The sequence below is a fragment of the Sinocyclocheilus anshuiensis genome, unplaced genomic scaffold (genome assembly GCF_001515605.1).
Source record: "Sinocyclocheilus anshuiensis isolate Anshui unplaced genomic scaffold, SAMN03320099.WGS_v1.1 scaffold26, whole genome shotgun sequence".
NCBI classification, from domain to species: domain Eukaryota; kingdom Metazoa; phylum Chordata; class Actinopteri; order Cypriniformes; family Cyprinidae; genus Sinocyclocheilus; species Sinocyclocheilus anshuiensis.
The window spans coordinates 417276-440574 of NW_015544143.1; the positions used below are offsets into that span (position 1 = coordinate 417276).

General features: G+C 35.8%; 2 protein-coding genes across 3 annotated transcripts in view; one reads left to right on the top strand and one right to left on the bottom strand.

Moving 5' to 3' along the window:
• Positions 1–11556, top strand: part of LOC107695067 (sodium/calcium exchanger 1-like) — a 39974-nt gene extending 28418 nt beyond the window's left edge. Inside the window, exons 3-8 of one of the 2 annotated variants that reach the window (XM_016494856.1) lie at positions 660–766; positions 4990–5058; positions 5831–5958; positions 7162–7261; positions 9733–10005; positions 11002–11556. In XM_016494856.1, the coding sequence (XP_016350342.1) occupies positions 660–766; positions 4990–5058; positions 5831–5958; positions 7162–7261; positions 9733–10005; positions 11002–11378 (1054 nt within the window). In that variant the 3' untranslated portion in view covers positions 11379–11556. Of the gene's footprint in view, positions 1–659; positions 767–1225; positions 1330–4989; positions 5059–5830; positions 5959–7161; positions 7262–9732; positions 10006–11001 lie in introns of both variants that reach the window. The other variant, XM_016494855.1, reaches the window with a different exon arrangement.
• Positions 11557–14421: 2865 nt separating this feature from the next.
• On the bottom strand, positions 14422–22624 carry LOC107695068 (transmembrane protein 178A-like). The gene is made up of 4 exons (XM_016494857.1): positions 21721–22624; positions 18324–18437; positions 16573–16710; positions 14422–15340 (listed from the first exon to the last, which is right to left on the bottom strand). The coding sequence occupies exons 1-4, from the start codon at positions 22130–22132 to the stop codon at positions 15099–15101; spliced, it is 906 nt and encodes a 301-aa protein (XP_016350343.1). The 5' UTR covers positions 22133–22624; the 3' UTR covers positions 14422–15098.
• Between the last annotated feature and the right edge of the window lie 675 nt (positions 22625–23299).

A 23299-nucleotide genomic window follows, 5' to 3' on the forward strand; every position in this document is an offset into this window, starting at 1 on the left:
TTATTTTTTTTTCTGACATGTTGGTGTTATATCTTTCACTTGGATGTTATAAGTTGCACTGAGTAAATACTGTTGGATAAAACAAAAGCTGTTTCTGTCTTCATTTTAGGCTGCAAAGCAACAAAATGTTATTTTAAAGGGGGGTGATTCTTTTCTATACGCACTGTGTGTGTGTGTGTGTGTGTGTGTGTGTGTGTGTGTGTGTGTGTATATATATATATATATATAAATTGAAAATAGAAAACAGCATCTGAAGTAGAAAACTTTACATTATAAATGTCTGTACTATTTCTTTTGATCAATTTAATGCATACTTGCTGAATATATATATATATATATATATGCTTCCATACATTGTAGAGAAAATAACATTGTGGATATCCTGCACAACAGCTCCTGTTGTGTTCAACAACAACAAAATAAATAATAATGACAGTTTTATTTTTAGAGTGTACTGTTCCTTTGATGTTAACATTTTAACAACCTTTTATGTTGCTTACGACATTGTCATTGTCCATATTCTTTCATTTTGCTTTTCTTTGCTTTTGGTTATTTCTCTAGCATGTTTTACTCTTTTATTCTTCCACACTTTTCCTTTCCTTGTGCCTCTCTCATGTCTGCAATCTTGTGCTCTTTTTCTTTCTCTCTTTCTCTTTCAGCAAAACTATTCAGATCAATATAATCGATGACGAGGAGTATGAAAAGAATAAGAACTTCTTCCTGGAGATTGGAGAGCCACAATTGGTGGAAATGAGTGAGAGAAAAGGTGGGACGTTGTCTTCCCCTGGTCCCACTTTCCTGTCACAAGCTCGGTGTGCTCCCATCTTCTGAGCTGAACTGGAAGTGTTAATAATGTGCAAAGCCAACAGGGCAGAGTCCCGGCTAATAGTCCACCCACAACATCTCTAAACCTAACGTATGCTAAAAATAATATATTGTCATAAGATCTTTTTTATCTCAATGGCCTCTTGTGACCCAAAATTCGATTAGATTCTATGCAATAATTGACTTCTGAAGAGGAGGATGCATATTAATTTCTCCATTACAATCTGGAGCAAAATTAATAGATGAAGCAAATAAGAAAAGAGAGTCTTGTATCATAATTATTTATAGATTTAATTGGCTCATTTACTTGGCTCATTTACTTAGAGGCATCTGATGTGCCTAAAATCAAACACACAAGCACACGTCATACCTCAAATGTGATTTTATGTTCCCCCCACAGGAAGACCGTAAAGGTTAAAATTCTTGACCATGAGAAGTATGACAAGCATGCAAACTTCTTCATAGAGCTGCAGGAGCCAAAATGGAGGAGGAGGGGATGGACAGGTGAAAGATAGCAAAGAAACAAGCCTTTTTCTTTCTCTGCAGCTGCCCTTTATTCTGGCTTCTGTCTTTCCCTTCCTCCGCACCTCCTTCAAAGCTGATCCTCTACTTTCATTCTACTGTTGCAGAAAATGCAGTTTTCTTCCTGCTTGCTGCTCACTTTCAGTGGATTTATCTGCCATGGTCCCTCCTGGCCAAAGGTTAAGAGCTCTCTCAGAGAATAGGCATAATTGTAATAGGCACCATTAATGTGAGAATTCTGGCCAGGACTAAAGCTGCAGGGACCATTCCTTCAGGCCAGGATGAGACAAGGACAATTGAAACCAGCAGATACATGGGTTTCTTGCCATATTCCAGAGCCTGTGAGATTTCTTTTTTTTTTTATTTCTGTTCTGACAGAAAAAGATTGCTACTAGTTTTTCACATTTCAGATTTTTTAAAATTGAAATCTAAATGAAATTTATCAAAAGTGGCATTTAAGGTTTGCACAAGATTTCCATTTCAAATAAATGCTGTTCTTTTGAACTTTCTATTTTAATAGACTCCTGAAAAAAAATGTATCTAAGTTTCCACAAAAATAAGCAGCACAACTTTTTACAACATTGATAACAATATAAAATGTTTCTTTAGCAGCAAATCAGCATATTAGAATTAGAAGCTATTTGAAATTGTAATATTTCATAATATTAGTTTTTTACCAAATTCTGTTATTCGATTAAAAATGCACTCTGTTGAACATAAAGACTTCTTTACCAAAAAACATTTGAAAAATCTCACTGACCACATACTTTTCAATGTATAGATTATAATGGAGTATAGAGCAGTTTGTATTCAGAAGTCCCAAATTCAGAAACTCCCGTTTGTCAATGTTTAATGATTTCCACCAATACTCTAAGCTGCAGTCCCACCTGGAGTCATCTAAATTTATTGCACACCAACCCTGTCTGTGTTACTCTGTTTGCTCATTCATAATCATTTTGCTCTTTCTTTATCTCCATTTTTTCGTCTTTTTGGCCCTGTCTGTCTTTCATTTGTCTACATCAGCTATGTTGCTGCATGAATGTGGTAAGCTATCTATTTTCCCCCCTGCTCTTTATTTCTGTGAATCACTTTAAAAATTTTAATCTCATCACATGAGGATGCAGATGTTTACTTGTTATTATGTATAAGCTCTTTGTTCAAATTTAGTCAAACATTGTCTGCTGATGCTGATAAGATCATCTAATATCCATCAATCTGTTTAATTTTTCACTATTTATGCTCCAGAGAGCAGACCATATTCCATGCTGGTTGCTAATTGACTTCCATGCCAATTACGTTGTTTTGGTGCTGGTCAAGCTGGTCAAACAGCATAGCCAATAATTAAATTATGCTAATGTTTATTTCCACACTAATTTGGGCCAATACCAACATAATTTTGTGTCATTACTAAATCCAGACCTTTAAAACATGAAATGAACAAAGAGTGAGTTCATTTTTGCTGTTTTTTATGATTTTAGGTGGATTCGTGAAGACAGGTACAGTAATATATCACTGGAGCTGCTTAGCTAACTCATTACCAGCTACAGCTAACTTGCTACTCTAACCAAGTGAATTAATTAATAGATTCAATCTTTTTGATGATAATTTTTTTTCTTTGATAGATAAGAAGCTTTATGGTAAGAGATAATATTTTACTTTTCACCGAGCTGAAACCTAAATATAACACTGGGTGTGTTTAGTAACTGGTTTGCTTGATGATGAGCTGGAGCCTTTGTTTGTCACACTACGTAAACAAGTAGCTTAGTGTGTTTGTCTGATAGGCTAATTTGCTCAAAGGACCAGAGATGGATACTAAGTGTCAAATTTGCTTTGTTTTCTTTCCTGTTAAGTAACCTTCACATCAAAAATACCTCACATGGGTTTGCTTGTCATGGCTGTGTCTGAAAATAAGAAATTGATTTATAAACGGGCAAAAAAAACAAAAAAGACTACAGTGCTTGTTTCTCAGTGGGCAGAAAATGTATATTGTAAATTTATATATAACTACTATAAATTATAAATATTTATGAAATAAATAATAATTACAATTATCTTATTTAATAAATCATTTATAGTTTTTGGCTGTCTGAAAATAATGACTTCAATGCTTACTTCTCTGTAGAAATGTAATTGTAAGTGGGCAAAAATGATATTGAATCAAAATTTAAATTGATTATAAATAAATGTATTTTAAATGTTATATTTTTATAATTAATAAATCATTTTAAATTATAAGCAATTTCTCATTAATAAAAAAATTTTTATTTACTTTTTATAACCACTCCATCAGACACTATTTTTATTCTTAAGGCCAGTTCACACCTCACCGGCACACACCGACAGACGGCAACAGACACTTTGTCCAGTTTTTGATCACTGTGTTACCCCTGTTGGTGTCTGTTGGAGCTCGTTTTCGCAGATTGAACATGATGAATCAGCATTTGTCGGGTCAAGGAATGTCTGAGAAGTGATGTATTGTAATCTATTGATTGTCTGTGTTGGTCGGTGTTTGTCTGTGCAGTGTGAACTGGCCTGTACAACCAATCGCAAAGCTTCTTTAAAATTATCAATATTTTTCAGACACAGTCCATGTCTCTAATAAATACTAAACATGTTAAATTCAATTTCTGAAACTAACTTACCTGTGTACTCATTTGAAACATTTTTACGGTCTCATTTTCAAGTTGTGTACACAGCACTAGTTTCTAAAGTTACGATTTATTTCCGTCGCAGTGCCCTGAACTTGCTAAAACATGCTGATTGTTTCGAAATGCCACATTTGCTGCACGCCACAGTTTCACAAAGACATTGTGTGATGGGCAACAACACAACCCACTGTCACCTATAAAGTAACCATCATTGGCATTATTCCCAAAGGCAAACGGGCTGGTTCCTAATGAGAATGCATAGCTAGTCTGCCTTAAGCCAGTGTGTCAGTGCTTTCGTAACCATCTTGTCAAACTCAACTGTGGCAGCACGCACATTAATTCTCAAAGAACATTTACGCTTTGAATACTGTGTCCAGGGAGTGTCTGTTGCTGGAAAGTTTCAACACCGAGAGAAGAATAATTCTAAAAATAGCATATGTCCGTCATAGGCATTGAATGAATTCTATTCAGGCGAAGGTGTGGTTGATTTTACGTACTAGATGTTGACATCCTGTGGTGTCATGTAAAACTATTTTAACTGCACTTTGCTAATAATTATTATATAATCAGTGTTCATTATCTTAATTATAGCCTTTATGACCTGTGTCACCTTTTTATGACCTTTTGACATTACTTTTGACATTTAATTTAATCTCAATGAATTATTTTTGACACTATAAATATTAATATATGTAATTATACTATGTAATTAAATGTACTATTGGGTCATAAACCTACTTTACACCGAGGTCCCATTGCTGTTAATTCTGTTTATATTTTTTGAATATACATAATATGTACACTGTAATATCTATCAAACTATAATATATCAAAGAGGCAATACATATTTGCTCTGTTCTCTCATGTGATAATTGAAATTTCCATCATCTGCTTTATAAAGCTTTATTTAGTTGTGCACCATCATAAATAAAGCTCTGTAGATCTGTTAGCATTTGTGCTAACTCTGTTCAGTGAATGTGTGTGGGCTCATCAGGCAGGGATGTGTACCGGAAAGTGCAGGGTAGAGACAAACCGATCCCCTCCACCATTATCAGCATCACAGGTATACATTTCCTCTCATCCCTTTCTCTTTCTTTTCATTAAATCATTCTCCCTTTTGTCACTATAAATGTGGGATCTCTTATGCACGTGTGTGCATGTTTGAGCCAATTAGCTGAACATCCTGTTCCATAAAGTGATTGTGAGAATGTAAACCGTCATAATAGATGACACCAGAGATCAACAGCTGTCATTTCCTCATTAGTGTAGCATGCAAGAGCTATTGAATGCTAAATGCATGCATTTAATCACGTGAAAAGTGTTTTTAATCAATGCAATATGCTGATAGACTTTTATGGAATTGTTTTATTGTGGTATCTTAAAGGAATAGTTACCCAACAATTAGAAAAATGTCATCCTAATGCATTTCCAATGCCTTTTTTGGGCGAACTGTTCCTTTAAATATCTTGATCAGTGATCCAGTCATTGTTTTAGATTAGTACTGATGTTATATTTTTAATCCTTGCAAAAGGCCCACACCTTCAAACATGTTTTCAAGTCCAGATTGACAGCATTGCATTCTCACACTTCTGAACAAACATAGTATTGCTCACACTGCAGATGATACGGCTTTATTTAAACCCTGCAAATGATGTAATCATACAAGTCTACACATTTGTGTGTCATGTGTAGCATCATGTGAGCGAGCCAGTTAACTCAACAACTTGTTTTTATGCATTTCATTTCATGAAAGACTCCCTGCTACTTACCATCTCTTTGTTTGTTTTTTTCCATCAAATTTTCTGTACCTCTCTTGCTTTGTCTGTCTCTCTCAGAGGACGGGGAAGAGGAGAACCTGACTAAAAAAGAGAAGGATGAGAGGCATATTGCTGAAATGGGTCGACCGACACTGGGTGAACATGTGAAACTTGAAGTAATCATTGAGGAGTCCTATGAGTTTAAGGTACCTTTTCTGCTCATGAGGAATCTGTCATGAAAAATACATTCAGACACCCATCTATGTTCACACACGCATTTACTTTAAGGTTGAGTGATGACATTTTAAGCATGAATGAGGGCTTAGAAGCCCTTAAAGGTGAATGAGGGGATGACAGAGCATCTGGACATGAGCAATGGTATCCTGCCCTGTTGAAGTAGACGCAGCTGGAGATGATTCAACCTTTAATTGCTCTTCAGATACAGCAGACATGGGCAGAGCTATTACCGCAACCTTTCAGACTGCCTGTCACTTTATACATGTTAACAGTGTCCATTTTCCATCTCTAATTCAACTCTTCGGTTCTCTCCTGCACTGCCTCTGTGTGTCAGAGGGTTTATTAGTTTTCATCATGTCTGTCAGATTAATTTTCTTGGCCTCAAAGCGAAGTGATTTCCTCGTATCCTGAAGATTTGATTGAGTTGCACAGAATTATGATGTTCTGCTGGTGTAATACCACTACAACCTTCATAATCGACAGGCGATGCCGTCCTGACAAATCAGTTTCTGGGCTGTAATGAAAAAGATTTTGTGTTCAGGCTGGCTGCAGTTGAGGAATTTTTTTCCTAATCGGAAAAATCTGCTGTATCAGTTTTTTTATGTATTTTTTTTTGCAAAGAAAAGTGATTTTCAGTTTGAATGCACTTTAAGCTGTTACTTAATTTATCTTAAAGACATATCTGAAAGGAACAGGCACAAATCAAAATTCTTGGAACGGAAACAATTCAAGGCATTTTTTTGTTGTTTTGGAATCCCTTTCATTGAATGCCAAAAAGCATATAAGTATTTCCCTTTGCGTTTCATGTAAGAATGTCAGTCATACGGGTTTGGGATGACATGAGGTGATGGACTGTTTTTTGTAATTAAACCCTTAACACTTTACAATCTTTTATGTGCATTAGGTAGTATAGTAACTAACTAGAACTAACAATGAGAAATACTTTTTACAACATTTATTAGTCTTTGTTAATAAAAATACAATTGTTCTTGTTAGTTCACAGTGTATTCATTAATGTTAACAAAAAAAAATACATTTGAAAAATGTATATATAAATGTCAGTTTACATTAACATAGTTAACTAATGTAAACAAATGAGGCTTTGTAAAATGCTACCATTAAACCTTTTAAGTATTGTTAACATGGTTGTAATGATTTTAATCCCGTTCCAGAGCACAGTCGACAAACTCATAAAGAAAACCAACTTGGCCCTTTTGGTTGGTACTAACAGTTGGAGAGACCAGTTTATAGAAGCCATTACTGTCAGATCAGGTGAGTCACTGAAAAAATGCTGTCAGTTTTTCCATTAAGTCTCTACATACTGTAAACACAATCATTGCACAATCCACCGCAGTCTTGACATGGCATGCTAGAAAGCAAGGCAATTTTGCTGTTTCATCTCTGAAAGGCCACATATCTTTGATTAGCCCACCATTGCAATTTAAAATATGTTGGTGCTGAAAGCCTCCCTGTTGCCAGACTGAAGTGCATTAAAATGTTTCATCAACTAACAAAATTGGCTCTACAGAGTGTCAATCATAGCAGTGCTGGAGAGAGAATATAATCATAATTAGCTTTTTTCCTTAAGAGCAGACAGCGCTCAGTATAAAGTTGATGTTTCTAAGAACCAGTTTATCTCAGTATTGAGTAGGAAACAAATAATGTTGCATTCATAACGTCTTAATATTGATTCTGATTGTCTTCATAATCTTGAATATTTTCCCTCCTTTCTCTGTCATAAAAACCCAGTGGATAAAATCCAGTCTTTCTTTTTTTCCTTTTTGCATCTTGTTTTATTTGGAAATATGTCACATTATGAAAGTAAAATGGGATGCTAATGGTAAAGTTATGCATAGCTTCTTTATGTCCATTGTAAATATTTTGGTCACGTCTACAATTTGGATCCAGTTTGTTATCGAATTTATTACTTTTAACTCCTACAAAGCTACAAAAAGTGTCAGGAACAATAAGAGGTTATTTTATGCTGGAAGTAACAAGAGAATTGATAGACACTTCACATCAGCTCCAGCAAAACAAACAAATAAATAAATAATATTTTACATGTATAATTCTATTTTTACATTTCTGTTCTTTTCGTTAAAAATGTATTATTATGTTTTTTATATTTTCAAAATTTGTATTGTGATTTTTCATGCATCTATTATTTATTATTATACATTTTCATGTCATAATATATATTTTTTTGTCAAATGTTAAGTTTAGTTGTGCAGTAATTATGCTTTTAAAGAGTAACTCTGTCTTTAACATCAAATGTGTTTCTTATGTTGTTTTTTGTTTTTTTTTACTCACAATTCTTCAGCCATCAGTCAAGCCTACTATGAGCATAACCAACACAGGCCAGCGCCATTCTCATCTCTAAAATGTCAAGGCCTTTTGATTTCACCCTCCGTCCGCACGGTTTTTGAAGTGTCTTTCGTCATGTTGCGCAGCATATTAATAAGGAATGTGTAGATGCAAAGCTGGGTGACTCTATATCTTTTGCCACACACGCACATGCAGTCCGAAGCATACACTAGCACTCATTCTGACAGGCTTGACTGAAGCTGACAGAGCTTGTTAGTGCAGCCTGAGCCGCGAGGAGAGAGAAAGAGAGGGAGGGAGATCATAATCTAAATTCCTGGGGAATATTTTTCATAATTAGACTGCCTTACTCTGCAGTGCTCCAGTTGTGAACCAAAATGAACTTGCTTTGTTATGATGACACTGTATTATGTAAAAGAATCATTGATCTTTTTTATTAAACTTAACCCTAACCCTAACTTAAAATTTGATGAAAAAAATTAAATGTATATGATGTGTAAAACCTATAATTGTAAATATTATACATAATAAACTATGTATTATATTTAAAACTTGTGAATAATTAGTTGTAAAATAATAAATAATTAAAAATATATGCTTTATTTAAAAAAAAATTTAATGCAATATCAAATATCAAATGTAAATATAGAAATATAAATATATGTAAAATAAATGTAAATATAGAATTATAATTCAAATTCATTACGATTCATTATATATTATTAAATATTAAATGAACACTAAATTATAATCTGAAATATTAAATTAACTCGTAAACAATGAAATCAATCATTGTAAAATAATAATTGTCTTTGTCTTAAATAATAGTAACAATTATATTTTTTATTTTTCAAAAATAATTGTTTATAGAAATATAAATGATGTGAAATGTCGTTTACATAATTTGAGTATGTAAAATGAATGTAAATGTGAATATGGAATTATAATTTTAAATTCATTTCAAAATTATTTTTTTATAAAATAATTTATAATGGTTTTTGTAAATGTTGACAAAGTGTTTAGTAATAATAATCTAATAATGCCCTTTACATTCACAATATAGCACCGCCTCTTATTGTTCCTCCCTTTATTGTTCAAATAGTTACCTGGTTTGAGCTGGGCTGCACAATGTTTTTTCGTGCTTTAAATAAATCTTTTCATTTATGACTGTTTTGATATGTTTTAAGTAGTGTGATATTTGGTGAAACACAAATGGTACTGGACTTCCAGTCCTCTGAGCTTCATGTTATGCCGGTTCTGCCTCCTCTGATTTATAAGATTTGGTTGGTGTCAGCCATTCTGTGTAACAGTGATATGCACACTGATGTTCCCTGGAGTAAGAGGACAGTCTGTCACTTCACAGAAAACAAACAAACCAATCCATAATTCAAATCGCCTCTCCTTTTTTTTCTCCTCCTAAGGGGAAGATGATGATGATGAGTGTGGGGAAGAAAAAATGCCATCTTGCTTTGACTACGTCATGCACTTCCTGACTGTGTTCTGGAAGGTTCTGTTTGCATTTGTGCCACCCACTGATTACTGGAATGGCTGGGCGTGTTTCATCGTGTCCATCATCATGATTGGTGTCCTCACTGCATTCATTGGAGACCTGGCATCCCATTTTGGATGCACTATTGGCCTGAAAGACTCTGTAACTGCAGTTGTGTTTGTGGCGCTGGGAACCTCTGTGCCAGGTACTAGTAAATATGTTTAAGTCACATTTCATCCCCAAATCAAATTAAAATTATATATATTTTAATTCAAGAAAAACCTGTTTTTTGGACCATTAAGATTTTGTGAATTATGACAATTAAGCACATTTTCTCCCCAAATTCTCTTTACGTTAATGGTTTATACCAATGCAAGTTTTCCCATTCTTTTCTATTATTTTTTAGTAATGTTTACAGTATATATATATATATACACACACACTACTATTTAAAAGTTTGAGGTCAGTAAGTTGTTAAAAAACGAAATTAATATTTTTATTCAGCAAGGATGCATTAAAAGGATGCAATTGACAGTAAAGACATTTATAATGTTACAAAAATTGATTTCAAATAAATGCTGTTCTTTTAACCTTTCTGTTCATCAAAAATCCTTATTGATTGATAATAAATGTTTCTTGAGCAGCAAATCTGCATATTAGAATTATTTCTGAAGGATCATGTGATGTTGAAGACTAGTGATGGTGGCTGAAAATTCAGCTTTGCTATTATAGAAATAAATTATATTTTATATTATATTCAAATAGTAACCTTTTTTATTGTAATACTTTCTTACAACATTACTATTTTTACTGCACTTTTTTAATTAAATAAATGCACCCAATTAAATCAATTAATCTTATTAAAATATATAATATATAATAATGAAAAAAATATAATTTTTTTTATTCATTTCATTGTAACTTTTTTGTACAATACTGGAAATTTAAAGAGAAAATGTGTTTAACGGTCTTGAAAAAGCAAATGCTGGACATTCTTAATGGCCCTAGAAATGCTTAATTTTCTTTATGCAAACTTATTTCTTTATTTGGAATTTTGGGCAAAATACAAGCTGGACATGTTTTTTTTACAGGTTTCACACAACGATTCATACAACAATCATCCATATATTGATGCCTATTTTTTGCAGCCTGACAATATTTCGTTCTTTCTGTCTTTCTCTCCCGACCCCTTCAAAATCAGACACATTCGCTAGTAAGGTGGCAGCCATCCAGGATCAGTACGCTGATGCCTCCATCGGCAATGTGACTGGCAGCAACGCTGTGAACGTCTTTCTGGGCATTGGATTGGCCTGGTCCATCGCTGCCATATTTCACCAGGCACATGGCCAGTATTTCAGAGTGGACCCCGGCACGCTGGCATTCTCCGTCACCGTTTTCACCATCTTTGCCTTCATCTGTATTTCCGTCCTCATGTACCGCCGCCGGCCCGAGATCGGAGGGGAACTGGGTGGCCCGCAGACTCCCAAAATCCTAACCACAACATTGTTTTTCAGTCTCTGGCTGATGTACATCATCTTATCCTCCATGGAGGCCTATTGCATCATCAAGGGTTTCTAAACCAGGCACGAGATGATGCCACAGACAGGATGCTGTCGTTAACATCCTCGTATATGTAGGACTGACTGGAGGAAAGGGTTCAAAAGCAGCCGTAGACGATAGCAGGTGTTTTATTGTGCGTTTTTGTGTTGCCCACTATTTTATGTGTGAATACACATTTTTCTGCTGTTGAGGTAAAACGTTTTACTTTTTTTTTTATTTTTTTAGTAAAGCTGTAAAGATTTCAGGAAAATTATCATTTGGAAATGTTACTGATTTGGTTGACTGAAACCTGAAATCTGTAATATGACAAAACAGCAGATTAAATTCGATTCAAAAGACATACAACATTCAAATGTCATTTTTTGGCTAAATGGTACAAAAACGAATGACCTTTGAGTAACATTTTGTTCCTCTGGTCACGGAATACTTTAAAGATCACTGTCATTTTAAATCTCATTCATTTACTTGGAAACATTTTGCAGGAGAAGAATGTTCAACACGCAGAAATCGTAGCAAAAATGCACTCAAAATCTGTGGTTAAAGATGAAAGTAGTGCATTTCACTTTTTGAACCTACAAGCGGGTGTTTTGAACAACGTACAGTGTCGCAACTCGCAAGACTATTTTTTTCTTCTTCTGATTTTAGACCATAAAAGTGTGGGTTTGTGAGCATTTTAAGCTTTTATTTGGGATTTACACGGTTCGGTGTTTTCGACCTTCCAGCTCGGTTACATGCTTAACTCCACAGACGTCCTATAGGAGCCACTCACTGAGGACAGCCAGAAGTATTATTAAATGTATTGCAATGTGTTTGTGTGCTTGTCCGAACTTGTACCTTAAGTTTTTATCATGGACTCTGACCTTTCCATACACTTCTAGTGCAGGTACCAGTAGTTTTAGGACATACGATCAAATCCTATTTCTGTCTCAGCATTTAGACAAAAGAAAATGTTTTGACATTGTACAAACGCAAGTTCAGAATCCATTGTTTTTATTCTTTTTAATACTGCTTTATGAGGAATGCATGTTATCTCTCTCCTCTGTTTTTGTGACGACTTCCCTTTATGAAGAAAATACTTATTTTTGAACATTACACAAAGAACAACACACATGTATGATAGAAAGTCAACTGTGACACTGGGAAACTGATCTTATTGTATAGTGTACAGTCTTCCTGAATAGAAAATTGAGGATATTTCACTATTTTTACTCATTTGTGGACACGGGCACACTGGTAAAAGCTTTTTTTCCTTTATTTTCACTCATTTTTGATCAGGACATACTGTATCATTGAGCACACACGGGTGATGGCACTGTTTATCTACTCCAGCACGAGTCACTCGGCCCCCAGCCTCATTTACAGTTCATTTTACAGTAGTTTTCCCTCGCTTGTGCGAGTGCTCAGTACCCGTAAGTTTCATTTTGATTAATGTTATCTTTATGATAATACAATCTTTTTATTTAGAACATTGTTTGTTGTTTCAGCCATTGAGTTTTGTCTTTTTTCATTTTTGTTTTGTGTGGCACTCTCAACTGAAGGGAAATGGGCAATATATTATTGCCGTGGGGACTCCTCTTCACATCACAAGCAAAAAAGTTCAGCACCTCATTTTAAAGAAATTGCACATTTTCAGAGTTTAGGCAAGGGTTTGTGTGTTTATTGATGATAATGTGGCGCCCTCTTGTGTCAGAGTAATGGTAAGTCCTTTTTTTTAACTACTATGTAAACAAATCCAAGTCTAGTCATTAACAGGGTTGCCACACCTTTTGACCTTTAAATTTCCACGACTTTCCCCGCCACTTGTGAATACTGGAATAGGATTGTAAATAAATAAATAATAGAAATTTCACTCCCAAAAAGCAACTTTTAAGACATTTAGCACAACTGAGCATAACAAGAACAATTTATATACACTATAGTGCCATCGTTGTAAATATTTTTTTTGTCATTCTTTTCAAAGTGCATGGCTTTTATAGTCCTACAAATGACAATTTTAAAATTCCCTTATATTTCCAGATAAGTGTTGTTATTGTTTACTAAAATAAAAACTGCTAAAAATAATTTTCTTGAAATAAAATCAAATATAAATATACAGTAACAAATAAGATACTTACTTACAAATGAAAATGAAAAATATAAAATGTATATGACACATGTAATTGTAATATTACTAAAACTAAACCTGAAATAAAAATGAATCTAAATAGAAATATCAAAAACTAATTAAAAATACAAAAGCACATACAGTTACTAAAACTAAAATAAAAAAAAAATGAAAATATTAAAATAAAAACTTTTTTTACATTATAAAAAATTATTTAAAAAAAGCACACAAATATTACTAAAATATCACTGTTTATGGTTTTCCAGGACCATGTGTCTCAATATAAAAGCTGATAGCATCAACAAATCAGCTACCTTAAACAATTATTCAAAACTGCATTTCTTGAACCATAGGCTACATAATGGCCAAATAGCTGTGTGAGGTGAACTCAACAGCGTTGTTTCCTTTTTCTGCACAGGTAGTATTCTTTTTGGATAAGAGAAAGCATAAAACATGCTAGCATTGTTTAAAATGAGTCACCCTATGTCTGCCAACAATAAAACAAGCCCCAATTCTGCCCAAGTTCACACGAAACAGTTTGGTTTCTTAATAGACCTTTATTTTATCATGGTAATATTTTATTTACGATACACTTTCAGGAACACAACGGAAGTTTTGAGGCAAACACAGTACAGTTTCAGGGAAATGTTACAGTTTTGGCTCAGTTTGGAAAACTATCCAGCAGTTAATATAATCCTGGTCGCTTTATATTAGTGCCACTTCATGTGGAACGGAAGGACTTGAATTTTCAACAATGACGTGACATCATGAGAAGCCTTTCATGAGCGAGGCTGGTAGATTCGAGAGCATCCACTTTAAACATGCTGCCATATTACGACTGCACTGCTAGTGACAGCTACATTCAAGTCCTGAATCTTCAGAGACATTTTATCCAATCACAAATTTGCATATCCACGTCTTAGATCTCAAGACTTCTCGTGTCTTTTTTTTTTTTTCCAATCTTTTTGAATATCAGCCACCAGCTGTTACCCAAAGGTGATATATATGCAATCATGCCTTTATACATTTGTCTGATGTGGTGACTTCGGTGGCATGAAGTGTCCTGTTCATCCCTGATTGAATTCTTTAGCTGTGATATTTTCATTTGAAATGAGCCAATGGTTAGTCGACTTGTATCCATTTGCAAGTGGTAGGGAAACCAGTATGCTTTAATCACATAATAAAAAAATAACACTGACTGTGATCAGAGCAATAATTTGAATTTCAGATGGTTTGCATAAAAAATTGTGTCTCAGATCCTTAGTGTGTAGAATATTCACCTGATCCAGAGAATGATTGCATCACAACGACCCACAAACATACACATACCCATTTCAAATCAAAGGTTTTGTTCATTATATTCACACATACTGTATATTTGTGTGTATTTTCTTTTCTTTTTTTTATGTGTGTGTGTGTGATTTGTAAGCAAATGTGTGTAGAAGACACACAGAAAATGCAACAGTCTTGTCCTTCGTTCTGTATAACACCAATACATCTCATGAGCCCAACAAAGGTATCAGAAATCTACAAGACATTCAAAACGGCTCCATACAGCATGAAGTCCCACTTGAATCCGTTTTACTAAAGCGCCAAGTGCTGATTAATGTTTTGCTGAGTCCTCCAGGCCGCGCTCATACAGACGACTCCCTTGCCGTTTTGGAGCGAAGAGCCTTTGAGCGGCTCAGGAAGGGATAAGTTGTGCAGATGCAACCCGACGCCACTGTTAGGCCCAGACTGACCCATGCACAGAAGATGGACCACCCGTACCCGTGGTCTACGTCACTGGGCAGACCATAGATGAAGGGAGGGTTCCTGGATAGGTCGTATGAGACACTGGCTGCGTAGGTGCACAGTGAGATTGTGCAAAAGATTCCTGTAGGACAGAAAAAGTTTTGAGGTTTGAGGATCCACAAAAACCATCTGAACTCTTGGTATGTACCTCATATTACGTAAAAAGATTGAGAGGAAGGCCTTATAAAATGAACACATGACATGGCCGTGATGTACAAAACAAAATAGTTCTAATCAACGACACAGCATTACAGTTGCAACACAAAGTAGCTGTTTTGAATCAGTTCCCCTGAATGATTCAATGTTTGTGAACAAATTTGATTCAATGACTCATTCATTAAGACTTATTTCAGGGGTGTCCCAATTTGCATACTTATGCACTATTCTATGCCAGTTTTTAGTATAGATAGTGTTCACACTGAAAATTCTAAAACGAAAAAGTGCACTTCAAATACCTGGATGATGAGTTTACCGGAAAAAATAAAAAAGTCGGACACTTCATGCACTCAACTGCCGCAGCTTTAATTACAAACTGAAGGGACAGAAGCTATCAGACTCCAATGCTGAATGAAAAAAACTTTATATAATTCATATACTAGACCAGGGGTGGCGAACGTCGGTCCTGGAGAGTCGCAGCCCTGCAGAGTTTAACTTCAACCCTAATCAAACACACCTGAACAAGCTAATCAAGGTCTGAACGGTTACTAGGAAGCTACAGGCAGGTGAGTTTTAATTAGGGTTGGAGCTGAACTCTGCAGGGCTGCGGCTCTCCAGGACCGGAGATCGCCACCCCTGTACTAGACGGTTGAGTACATAGTGTATTATATGTATTTATATGTATTTATATCGTCTGTGGAAGGCGTAGGACCATTAAATGTTCTTCCAATCATATCCCTCGTTCCGAGGACTATGATAGGCTGTCCTACCTACCGGTCAACACGTGTATTTGCATACCTCTGTGCACCCCGTTCACGCAGACATGATACGTCATCAGTGCGTTCCATTACGCTATTCCAGATCGAGCGAGAATGGAAGGCGTTATTAATGTAATATTATGCACTTTGTACTGTAATGTTTTCTCACCGGTATACCGGTTCTCATATATATATTCAAGCCAGACAAGAAAAATAAGACAGAAGTAGATAAGCAGATAAATAGACAAGACGTGGGAGAATGTACAAGGTAGACAACAGCTTGGAAAGGAAAGAGAACCACCTACGAGAAAGTGTGCTACTGGGCGAAATGAGTAACAAGTAGCTGAGCAAAAATGAGGAGAAAGTTAGATAATAGAAGCGAATAAGCAGAATTGTGTACCTGCCATAAGGAACAGGAGTCCAGACACATGCTGGGTGAGGCTCTCCTCCCAGAAAACTCCCACAGCGGCCACAATGCTTCCACACAGCATCACGGCAGCAGCCATGCCCAAGAACCCCGCTGTAATGCGCCTCAGATCTGAACACCGTAGAAAAACACACTGTTTCCATGACTACCACCCACTTAGCCAACAACACTATAGATACATCTATGGGTAACACCTTATCTTTAGTAACTTTCACTGAGCTCAATAATCGCATATGTCTCCATGCAAAGTTTTGGAGTTGCTTATCGCACATATTGATTCAGTAGGTTTAATTTAAAGGTAATATCACATTATAGAATCTGACTGGGACACATGCATGGAGGAAGCAAAGCTTAATTAGGAAGCATTTTAACGAGGGCTGTAATTAAGGCTTGCAGGCTCCCTTAAGACTTGCTAAGTTATAACATCACAGGAGCTAATAAGATTCCTTCCAACAGAAAATGACATTTGACCAAGTTTGTGTACACAAAACAGTACCGTGGGGCACATAATAATTTCATGGAGATGCAATAAAAGGTTATGATTACATATTCATGACAAGACATGCAATAACTGCAAATAGCATGAGCTGTATTCTTATTTATATAATGGACAATAGAACCCAATGACTGTCTATCTTAACATTTTAAAGTGCTCAACCCTTTTTTTACAATAGACAGTAGCCTTTAGTAATGTCACAGTTGTGAAACCTTATTTTTACTCAGTGCTATTGCTAGTTGATGACATTGTAGACAGCATTTGACTGGTTGAGTCGCTGATATTTTTAGACAATTTTTCCAGAAGAGAAACACTTTTACATAAAGAACGCCTTTGCTTTACGTTTCTCTTCAGTTTTTTATATCTAACAGTACATTCATAACGGTTAAAAAGGAAAACTTAATACACTGTAAAAAAAAATATATATATTTCGAAGATTATTGGAATACATTTTACAAGAAAATTCTATTTCAGTCTTTCTACTTCAAAATTTCATGTTTAATTTAAAGTGTTACTTGTTGTTTCTTTGTAATTATTTATGAAATTTACTAGCAATTTCTGAGAGAAAACTATTTTTACACCAATTTCTTTCATTGTACAGCTTTTCAGCACATATTTTCCAGGTAATATTATTTCGAATATTTTTATTTTTCCTTTTATCTTTATGTAGATGAGTTTTTATACATGAAAAAGTGTATCTGCCTTTATATTTAGAGCTCCCGTGCCAAGGGAAATATTATATTTGAGGGCCCATAATGTCTTCAACACTAACATACTTAAACTAAAAAACAAAAAACTCTTGGAACTTGAGAATAATGTAAAAACACACCTGTTCTAACAATTAAACTTGAATTACATGCTTAATAATCCACTATATTTGCTATAATAATACCAAATAGCATGTTCATTTTCTACCCAAAATAAATGTTTTAATCTACAGTATACTTAGTAAAAATCCAGATCCTCAGTACTGTTCTTCCAGCTACAGTTGCTTCATATTTTTTTTACAATATACATATACAATGTGTAAGTGCTATACAAATAAATTGAACTGATTTTAGTATCATAACCACAACCAAATTATTGTCAAAACAAATATTAACATGGCAGTCATTTTTACATGGTATTGCACTGCATGCTTTTCTCTATGCTAAGCACACTTAACTGCTTAATATTCAATGCATATCAAGAGCTGTAGAAGGCGGTGAGGAAGCTTTGGGTGACTTACGTAAGAGGTGCCACTCGTCCTGCTGTATGGTCCTTGTCAGGTTGAGAGGGATGTTCCTGAGTCTAATGGGTTGGGAGAAATGGTACTTGACAGATGTGCATCGGTCTGCAATACCTGCAAAGGGATCACACACTGGTTTAACATGCCTGACCAAAGGACAAACTCTGCCTTTCAAATGCAGCTTTGCAAAGACCTTACCAATCAAATCCCTCCCAAATCTTCTGGCATGTGATTTTAGTTGTTCATAAAAACGACTTAATATCCTTGCAATGTTGTTGTTGTTAAAATGTTTGCACTAATCTTTGCTACTCTATTTGTTTTGTTTGTCTTTCCCTGGACGTTCCAGCACTGGGCAAGAACAAGTATAGAGCCAAGTTTTGCTGAAACACCCGCCTCCCCGACAGAGTGACCTTCTGTCATTATTTCCGCCTGGGTTCACACCACACCACACAGATTTGGCTGGCGTTGTGAGCTAATTCTGAGATCTGTGTTGAGACTGCAGTGATCATGCAGCAAGCCTGAGAGTTATATATATTTTATTTTTTATTTATTTTTTTTTTAAAACACTGTCTGGAGTCATAATGGAGGATGCGGTCAGCTGCACGGCACTTCATTCACTCTGAAAAATGATTTAATCAGTTCCTTAGAAATGTGTGGGTGAAATTGAAATGTGCCTTCCTTGAATTGACTACATTTTAATTCACAGCCAAGCCAACGAGAAACCTCAAAAATTATTAGATGTGCACTTCTTCTGTATTCACTAATAATTAATTCAACTCTGCAGAGTTTCTCAAAGTGATATTAAGTTGCAGCCATGTATGAATACTAAAAGTAGTATTCCCAACCTGTTGACCAATTTCCCATGACTTTTACAATCGTAATTACTCCATAATATTTTAAAATGATTGCTCTCACAAACAGCATTTTCTATCTTAAAAATCTATCTATCTATCTATCTATCTATCTATCTATCTATTGCACCATGTGCTAGAACGCAGAGACGCAAACTTATTTTACAGTTAACAGTCACAATGAATATTAAATGTAATTTAAATTTAACATAAAAACATGTAAAATTACACACACACACACACACACACACACACACACACACACACACATATATATATATATATATATATATAAAAAAATTCAATATTTTTCCCTGATATTTTCAGTTTTCCATGACCGCTAGAACCCTGTAAAAATTGTATCTCTTTGTCCTAGCTTATCATGAACAAGCCCCCTTAAATTGTAGCTTAAACATGAGCTATGTGCTAGCAACACCACGGTCATGGGTTCAATTCTCGTGGAATAAATGAACTGGTAAAATGTATGAATGCAGTGGAACTTGCTTTGGATAAAAGCTTCTGTAAACTGCATAAATGTATACACATCTATTGTGACTTGTTGATGTGTGAATCCGTGTTCAGATAAAAGATCATAAATATATATAATCATATATGTAATATTGTAATTAAATGGAATATAACTAATTTTATCATATAGTATACTCTTACTGATACATATAAACAATATAGCAATCAAGTCAAAAATTATAAAGAGCAACAAAGGGAATTTTGATCTTGCGGTTGCCATGGTGCACTCAACCTGAGCTGATTTCATTGTGATCTGATGAGATGCTCTTTAGAGTGCCTCTCTTCTTTGATGGGCTGATTTGAGGACTCACAGTAATTGACTATGTCACAAATCAAAGCCTGGGTGCTGAAGGTCAAGTGATCTGTGTGACTTTGGTCTTGATTTAAATGCAAGGTACACGGCATCCGCTTTTAATCCTGACATGATAAAATCTCTGTAATCTGTATTGACTATGAATCATCACTCATTTCCTGTGCCTTTTTTTTCACCTTGAAACTTTCATCTCTTTCAAAGAAAACTTTTGCAAAACAGCTGGCTTGGTTGGCAATTTAATAAAGTTTTGTTCTGTTGAGATCTATCATGCATGAAATTGATTTGCAGAAAGTGCCTTTGCAGTAAAATAAACAGGTCAAGAGAGAAAGAGAGAGAGAGAAAGAGAGAGAGAGCGAAAGGCAGGCACTAGTGTCAGCAAAAAGTCCATTAAGCTTAAGTTTGGATAAGTGTCAGAACAAAAAGGATTAAATCAATATTTTTTCTAGGAAACGAGTCTGCATAAGCTAAATATTCATTCACACTCATATATGTTTTTGACGCAACCCACCATACAGACCATCACCACCACCATCATCATCACTCACTCACAAATCCAAAGCCTGCACATTTAAAGGGTTAGTTCACCCAAAAATGAAAATTAGGCTGTGTTTTACTCACCCCCGAGCCATCCTAGGTGTATATGACTTTCTTCTTTCAGACGAATCCAGTCGGAGTTATATTAAAAATTGTCCTGGCTATTTCAAGCTCTATCATTGCAGTCAGCGGGTGTTGCAGGGCTTCAGTCCAAAAGAAGTGAACACCCACCTAGGATGCCTCGGGGGGTGAGTAAAACACAGTCTAATGTTCATTTTTGGGTGAACTAACCCTTTAACATCATCTGTCAAACAGCCAGAAGCGATGGGAATAGTAGGCTAACGATTCTGGTTCCGTTTCGATTCCTTACGATTCAGTTAACCATTATTTTTTGATAATTATGAGATAATTTCACATTTTAAAATTAAATAGGATAAAATTATTGCAAAACGTCTGTTTACCAAGACTTTTTCCTTTTCACTCAGTTTTTCTCTTTATATAGTTGGCATAATTAGGAAATTATTATAGTAAAAAATAAATAAAACTGCTAAAAAAATCAATATATATACCATTTGTCACAACAAGATTCAGAATGTGCATCTTTAAATGCATTATCATACAAACAACCGAGCTAAACTGCATTGATTTATGTCTCACGAGTCTTGAGTAACAGTAGCGGGTTAAAACCTCTCCAATTGATTGATAAATGTTTTAATTCACTGAAAAGAACCAGCTCATAAGAATCATTTGTTCGGGAATTTGGTTACTCTGGTCGCGCTGTATGGTCCATACACTGAAAAGAGCCGGCTCATCTGAATCATTCGTTCGAGAATCGGACTGCATTATTGGCGCCCTATGTTATGGAGTTAACTAAAATGAACCGACTCATAAGAGTCATTCGTTTCAGAGTCGGACTACACTAGTCGCGCTTGTGTGTTCGCGCTGGAGATTCAGTGCAAGAAACACTGTGTGTTGTTGCTGTAGAAAGAATACACGTTTGAGAACCCTAAAATTAACTCGAAAGTCGTTCGGTTCTGGTGCTTTAAAAACAAAACCGGTTCTCACCCTAGCCAGAACTAAGCAAATGTTGGTGCTCTGTGCATTGTTTTTTGTTTTATTTTATTTATGTATTTATTTATTTTGCGTTGAAATGAACTTGCCACTCTCTTACCCTTCGAAATGAGTTTGTCAATATCACTGTCCATTCCCTGGAAGTAGCATTTCCTCCAAAGTCCAGAGTAGGTGGAGAAAAGCGGGCGCCCGCACTCCGTCTCCAAAATGCCCATGCCCAAAATCGCTCTCCAGTTTTCCAGCAGTTCCTCCTCTCGACTCCCTACATGGATGGGCTTCATGAGAGCCAGGTTGCGCTTCGCATTCCCACTGTCCACCAAAGGCAGGTGATAGATGGGCATCTCCCTGTTCTTCTGGTCGTTGGACTCCGACCCGTATTGGTCGCAGTTCTCCTTGTGTCTCCTGGTGTCGGTTTCGTACCAGTGGTCGGTAAAGATCGCCGTGGCCAGCAGCGTGAGCGCGAGCAGGCTCATGGACAAGCTGATCGCTGTTACAAGAGCCCGTTTCTCCATGTCTCCAACATCCGCGCAACTCACTCAGTCATCTCTCATATGAAGCGTACTTTCTTCGCCGTTTCCAGGGACAATGCACGGCTTTGAGCAGCGATCTGTCATTACAGGTGGATGAGCGAAGTGGGTCTGCGTGTGCGGTAGTGTGGGCATCTATCGGGGATGCGCGATGGCCGTGCGTGTGTGTTTACCTGCACTCTGTTCGGCGTTTGTGCATCTTCCTTTATCCGCATTAGCCCCTTGTCCTTCTTTCCTTTTTTTCCTGAGAAGGAATGTGCATCCACGTAGTACAAGATTTCACCGTGCAACTGAACGCGCGTGTGGGAATGTCAAGGTTGTCGCGCGCGTACTTTGCCAACAATAGCTAAGGGTGTGTCAAGGAGACAGGCCAGGCGGTTTCCTGCGAGTGCGCGACTGAACTGTTATGATGGTGATGATGATGATGATTACAGTTGGACCAGCCAAACATCAATGCAGCAGCAGAACGTTATGCAAAGGGGGAAAACAACTCAGACTGCAAAATCTTCTGAAGAAATGCTTAGTATATTTTAGTAGCAAACACAAAGGTATTTATGGGTCAGTTATGTCTGTTATGATACAAATTTAATCTTTTAAAATCAACTTTAAACCACATGTGCCATGTAGAAAATCAGCATTTGTGTGCATGTTGGTTTCACATACACTGTAAGACCAAAGAGTGAATAACTTTGATAAAGGAAATGGGTTGTAACAAAGACTAGAATAAAGGGACTTTGGTTGTAATTACTCAAAAATACTATTAATTAACCTTTAATTTTCTGAGTAATTAGAAAAAAATATATAATTTTAAGTTTACAGCACTCAAATGCTTTCTTTGTTTTTATCACTCAATAGTTTTAGTACAATCACGTCTGACGTCACGCACGTGTTTACGTGCTCCTCCTTTATGGAAGGCCATACACATAACGTCTAAAGAAATATATGTTTTTATGGCCTTCCATACTCCTTCAACTAGCCGTTGCAACTTCGCGAAAAAACACCATGTTTTGGTCGCTTGTCTGACTCGCCTCGGATTAAAATTTGTTGAGATAAATTTGTGCGCGCTAATCTGGTAAATTCCCAGTTTTATTTTCTCTAAATGTGTTTAGTGTCTTAGCAGTTAATGTGTTTTATGCAAATAATGATTTGAGC

Coding starts and splice junctions, on each gene's coding strand:
- LOC107695068 (XM_016494857.1), bottom strand. CDS start 22,132: ATGGAGAAACGGGCTCTTGTAACAGCGATCAGCTTGTCCATGAGCCTG. Junction 18,438..21,720: donor TGACAAACTCATTTCGAAGG/GTAAGAGAGTGG, acceptor ATCCCTTTGCAG/GTATTGCAGACCGATGCACA. Junction 15,341..16,572: donor ACTCCTGTTCCTTATGGCAG/GTACACAATTCT, acceptor TCTGTCCTACAG/GAATCTTTTGCACAATCTCA.